This window comes from Trachinotus anak, unplaced genomic scaffold, assembly GCF_046630095.1.
Source record: "Trachinotus anak isolate AG129_WGS33_773 ecotype Australia unplaced genomic scaffold, CSIRO_AGI_Tana_v1 ptg000026l, whole genome shotgun sequence".
Classification (NCBI taxonomy): Eukaryota; Metazoa; Chordata; class Actinopteri; order Carangiformes; family Carangidae; genus Trachinotus; species Trachinotus anak.
This window is the reverse complement of record NW_027273877.1, coordinates 4464483-4469976: the sequence shown is the minus strand read 5'-3', so window position 1 is coordinate 4469976 and position 5494 is coordinate 4464483. Positions and strand designations below refer to the sequence as shown.

At 39.7% G+C, this 5494-nt stretch overlaps 1 protein-coding gene across 1 annotated transcript; it reads left to right on the top strand.

The window, feature by feature from the left end:
- Nucleotides 1–144: 144 nt before the first annotated feature.
- On the top strand, nucleotides 145–4883 carry LOC139609501 (uncharacterized). Its single transcript, XM_071464195.1, has 10 exons — nucleotides 145–420; nucleotides 1531–1689; nucleotides 1822–1947; nucleotides 2045–2208; nucleotides 2508–2598; nucleotides 2724–2843; nucleotides 2998–3018; nucleotides 3133–3159; nucleotides 3260–3319; nucleotides 3458–4883. The coding sequence occupies exons 1-10, from the start codon at nucleotides 282–284 to the stop codon at nucleotides 3490–3492; spliced, it is 942 nt and encodes a 313-aa protein (XP_071320296.1). The 5' UTR covers nucleotides 145–281; the 3' UTR covers nucleotides 3493–4883.
- The last annotated feature ends 611 nt before the right edge of the window (nucleotides 4884–5494 follow it).

The following is a 5494-nucleotide window of genomic DNA, read 5'->3' as shown; positions in this document are numbered from 1 at the left end:
ATTTCACTTTTTCGACTTGAATAAATTTGCAAAAAAAATCTAAAATGATGTTTTCACTTTGTCATCATGGGGTGCTGACTGTAGTGAGCTGAATTTTCCAGTTGGTGGTGAGAGATATCAGTGGGGTGGGGACTGAACTGGTTCAGTGGGTTTCAATTACTTTCACTTTGGAGCTTCCTCTGTCTGTCGCCTCCGCCTCTCACAGTAGACTAACTTTTTAAGATAGCATAGTTAGGCTGTATTTTTTTTTTTTTTTAGCTTTTAAATAAAAATGACTTGACATGTTTACACGGCTTCAGAGCAGAAGCAGTTTGGATTTGCCCTCCTACCGAGGAAGAGGAAAGATGTGGCCGACTGTGTGGCTGGCCATGTTGGCTGGTTGGTCCTGTTTTCCTCCGACTGTCAAGTCCCAACAGCCCGGTAAGTTCACCCCAGCCTCTGGTTTAACATCTAATCTCTAACTTTTATATGAGGTGTGGAAAAATACCGGTTTGCGGGTTGTATTGTTGTTGCTGTGCAGGATGTGTCGCAGCATTGTGAGTTTCCACACTTGTGGCCCCACCCTGTGCAAATCTGCATTCACACAAAATGTTTTTCTGAAAGTTATGTTCAGGGAGGTGATGTCTACTGTCAACATAATCACCAAAAACGTCATATTAACGAGATCCTGATCTCACAAATACGTGGTGATGTAATGCAATATACGAATAGGACAGGAAAAGGAGCGCTTCAGAACTTCATTGGGATTCATCAGGTTTTTAAGTTTTCTTCAGTATCAAAGTGCTTCACTGATAGTTTTCAGTAAATCCAAGGGTGCATAGCTAAAAGGAACTGTTAATGGCAAATTCGGCCTGCTTAATTTTCCTGAACTCACTGAATCCATGGAAACATTATACTTCCTGTTTCTTGGGGAAGTCTACATCCGTCCTCACAAGTGAAGACTTTGATCATTTCATGTAGCATTCTCCAAAATATTTTGTTGTAAAAAATATTATGTTGATAATTAAGCTCATGTTCATTGCAGAAATATGTAGAACAGACAAAAAACCCTCTCATGATAATAATAATCATAATAATAATAATAATAATAATACCATCCTCCTTACTCATTTTCATTCATATCCCCCAGTGTCTCAAATCAAGGAGGAAATAAAGAAAGATTAAATCAGCCTTCTCAAATAGTAATGATCAATAACAACATTAAAGTTTTCTCGAAATCAGGATCTTGTAAACATGAGATCTGGAGAACAAAAGAAAATGAGAATAACAGTATGGAATAAAGTGAAATTGAATAGGAAATATTTTTGAAATAAGTAGATGAGTACAAGAAAGAAGTAACAATGGCTTAAGTAGATTGGCATACAGAATATTGTAACAAATACTTGTGAATTAGTTTAGAGTTAAATCTAAAACCTTTCCTAAAGCAATCACCTATAATAAGACCAGAGTGCAGTGAATAAAATGCCAATTTAAAAGGTGTTTAGATAAATAAAAATGACACACTGAGCTTCTTTCTTTTTGTCCTTGCAGCAATTACACGCTACGTAAAGGTGGGTGATAACGTTGTCCTCGAACCAAACGTCACCGTGACTCAGCCCATAACCAGCATCAAGTGGAAGGATGGTCCTAACATTGCCATCCTGTGGGAAGACTCTGACCCAGAGCCCGTTATTTATCGTCATTTTAAAGGTACTGACCCTGGTTCACCTTTTTCTGTCTATGGGTGTTTTTTTTTTCTCCAAGGTTAAAGCTACATGGTATAATAGTTAAATTTTTAATGATTTGTGAGACTACTGTAACACGCTCCACGTTTGTTTAAAGGGTGCTCCAGCCTGAACATTTCAAGTGGGGTGGTGACAATCACAGGAGTGACGCGGGATTTCAGCGTAGCCTACACACCAGAAATCAACGACATTAAGGGCACTCAGATTGATCTCAGAGTCATATGTAAGTGGATAAATTACACACAGTTCAGTGATCAAGTTTAGCAGCATGGAGACTTGTCACCTTGACCTTTTCTCATTTTCCCCTTCAATGACAACAGCTCCCGTCCCTGTACCCACCGTTACTCAATCGTGTGATGAGGCGTTGACCAGCTGTACCTTGACCTGTGAAGGCAACACCGCAGACGCTGAAGCCGTCACCTATAAATGGAAGTCCGATAACACAGAGTTGGCAGTTTCATCCAAGGAGCACCATATTAAAAAGGTGTCGTTGATATTTTGTATGAGAAGTTTTGTCTGTGTCTGTGTTTTGTCTGTGTCTGCGTTTTGTCTGTGTCTGTGGACACATAGGAAAAATTATGATGGGCCATTTCACTATTTTCTTTAAATAGCAAACGATTAAGTGAGAAAATAAGCATAAGAACAGCCCTGGCTTCCATTATAATCTGCTCTTATCATTGACTCTGGTTGTTGGGAAATCTGAACATGCTGAAGGCAAAGGCACAAAGTCAACAAACTCTTTGCATGGGATTGATAACACTTACTGTTTCACACATCTCTCAGGAGGAAAGTGAAAAAATAGGGGAGTTCAGCTGTGAGCTGAGTAATCCGGTCAGTTTGGAGACCAGCAAACCCATCAACAACCCTTTCATCAGTGAGTTATCGTGAAACATTCCTGTTATATCCTAGAGAAAAATACACACAACCACAATACATCATGGCAAAAAAGACTTTAAGGTGTAAGTGTTTCCTCTTATTGCTATTGTTGTCATTTTACAGCACTGAAGTCGGGTCTGAACATTAACTCGGGACTCACAGTCTTCATCTGTCTGCTGACGCTTGTAGTCCTGCTGGTTCTTATACACAGATGGAAAGCAGGGATGTGGTTCTTCAATAAAGGTGAGAAAGCAATTTTAAAACCACAACACAGCATTCCCTCATGCCGCGCTGAGTAGATACAGACGTATGTGATGTGTTTGTTAACAACTGGAAGTGTGTTTGCTTTTGCTGAATATCTGCTAACGTGTTCGCTGCTGTAATTCTCCCCCTGCAGAATCCCTGCCTTGGGAAGCAGGTCAGTAACTCAAGTTATTTATACCTTTTAAATTCAGAGTGTTGCTGACAGATGTAACAGTGGACTCTGTTTCTTCTCTTTGTGTCTTCCTTTTTGTCTAACATAACATGACAGACTTCTGGAGAAGGAATGCAAACCCACGTAAGTTGAAGTCACAGCTCGTTTTCTTAATTTTTGTCCCAATTTTTTTTTTTAATGGTAATTAAAAGTAGAAATCTATATGTCCATATCATTCATTCAGGGAGAGATGCTGTTGGATCTAATGGCGTCACGGCTCATCAAGAGCAGAGACAAGGAGACGGTAAGATAGAAAACAGTCACCTGCTTCTATCAGTCAATACTGTGCATATATATATCACATATATGCACAGAATTTAATTACAGTTCAGGTACACATTCAGGTGTGTGACTCTTCTTCTTTCCTTGTGTCATTTGGCAGAGGAAACACCGATGACAGATGCCAAACAACGCTAAGTCAGGACCCGTCTGGAGTAAAAGAAGACGGTCCAGAGTGAAGCTGAAACGATTTTACGAAATCCACAAATGCAGGAAGCACGTATCTAAACAACACCCCGGAGTCTGGGATCAGTCTGTTTCACCGCAGAGTGTTTTTTCTTGCAGTATATGTGTCTGTGCTGTGTTTACAGTACATGCATTACTGGAAATCCCATAATAGTCGTATCGGCGCTGAAGAAAAATGCAAAGTTGTCCTCAGCTACTTTCAAAAAGTATGTTTTTGACATTTTATCACGGCTTTTTAAGCCACACAAGCGACCAAATGTCAGAATCAAGTCATGTTCAAGACTCCTCTTTTATGCCACATGTTGCTGGGGAACAGATTTAATCAGATGTATTGAAAAAAAAAAGAAAAGTTTTTGCCGCTTGTTTTAAACAGAACACATCAGCTATCACCTGCACCTACTTTAAGTCACATGCATTAAAACAGCATTTAAATGACATAATAAAGCAAATCAGAATAAAATAGACAAAAAGACTGCAGTGCAGAGATGAGTAACCCAGATTTTCAAACCAGGAAACCCAGTTAAGTGTGCCTTCCTGTGACGGACAGCATATCTGACACTAACTGGTACCTCGAGCTCATTAAATCAACGGCTGAGAATGATCTGAGGCGGGCCCGGTGCGGATTCATGCGGCCTCACGGCACAAGAGTACAGCTCGGACTTTGTGGGGAGGAACTGGACGGACAACACGTGGGGGGGAAAAGGGACGCCATTGTCTGGTCTGGGCCGCCAGCACAACCAACAATCCAGGCTTTGTACAGGACTTTACTGCTGACTGACTCCTCAGCAACAGCATGTGTGTGTGTGTGTGTGTGTGTGTGTGTGTGTGTGTGTTGTGTGTGTGTGAAGCATGCAAAAATGTTACATTTTAAGCTCAAACGAAGTCAATCAATTATTTTTTCTCATTTTCTTTGAATGTTCAATATTACCTGAAACAGTTAGAAAACTGATCTCATTTAACTCTTCGTCTTTACTGTTGAAAAGTTTTGTCCGTATTTATCTTTTAATTGTCGAGGGCACATTTTGAAATGTTCAGTTCTTCTGCTTCACTGCCTTCAAAAGAGTCTTGTCCTTAGTTTTTTTTTTCTTGTAGTTTTAAAGAAGTTACACTTGACAGTTTCAAGTATTAGACATGTTTAATGATCTAAGCATTATCATATGCTAACAGATTATTTTTTGAACTGACAAAGGAGCACTAATGAATTGAAAGTCTTTGCAGACAAAGGGCACTGAGTTATTCACACACTGTGAGCTGGTTATTTTTAGTGGTTTGTTGCAGTGTTGATGTAAATGTCTAAGTGTTTTTATAAGGGCTATATTTAATAAAACCGACAAAAACCCACACATCAGCCTCTGTTGACCTGGTTTTAATTGACATGTCTCCAGTCTTTTTTTTTTTCTTTTCTCTTTTTTTTTACAACAGTAAGATAAACTTTATTTAAAATGAGATGGTCTGACATTGAACCACATGAGGGCAGCAAGTTCACACAATTTGCTCACTGTTAACGGACCGAGTCATGTGTTTTCAAGATTTCATCACTGTCGTGAAGCGGCCCGTGTGAAAAAGCAGCTCACAGTGTTTCTCTCATAAACAGCCTCTGTGCAGAAGAATTGTTGTTGGTTTGCTCGTAGCATTTTGTTTGTGTTATCTGCAGATACATGGTGTGTTTTAGTGGCAACAGGCAGGTGGAGGCTACATGAGCAGAACAGAACAAGTTTGTTACAAAGGGAAACCAGAGCCTCAGTGCTTTCACATTGCTGTTGTGCATGTAAGGCCTGTGGATCGTTATTTTATGTATGTTCTCTCCCCTTGCAAGCTTAGCAGACAGGCCAGGTGCTTATTGTATATATATTCTCAAAGTCCATGATATTACTGGTTAAAGGTAGTTTTAATTTGATTTAAGGTTAAACAATAGGAGTAAAAACTGGCTTCTCTTCCTGAGCGATCCTTGTGT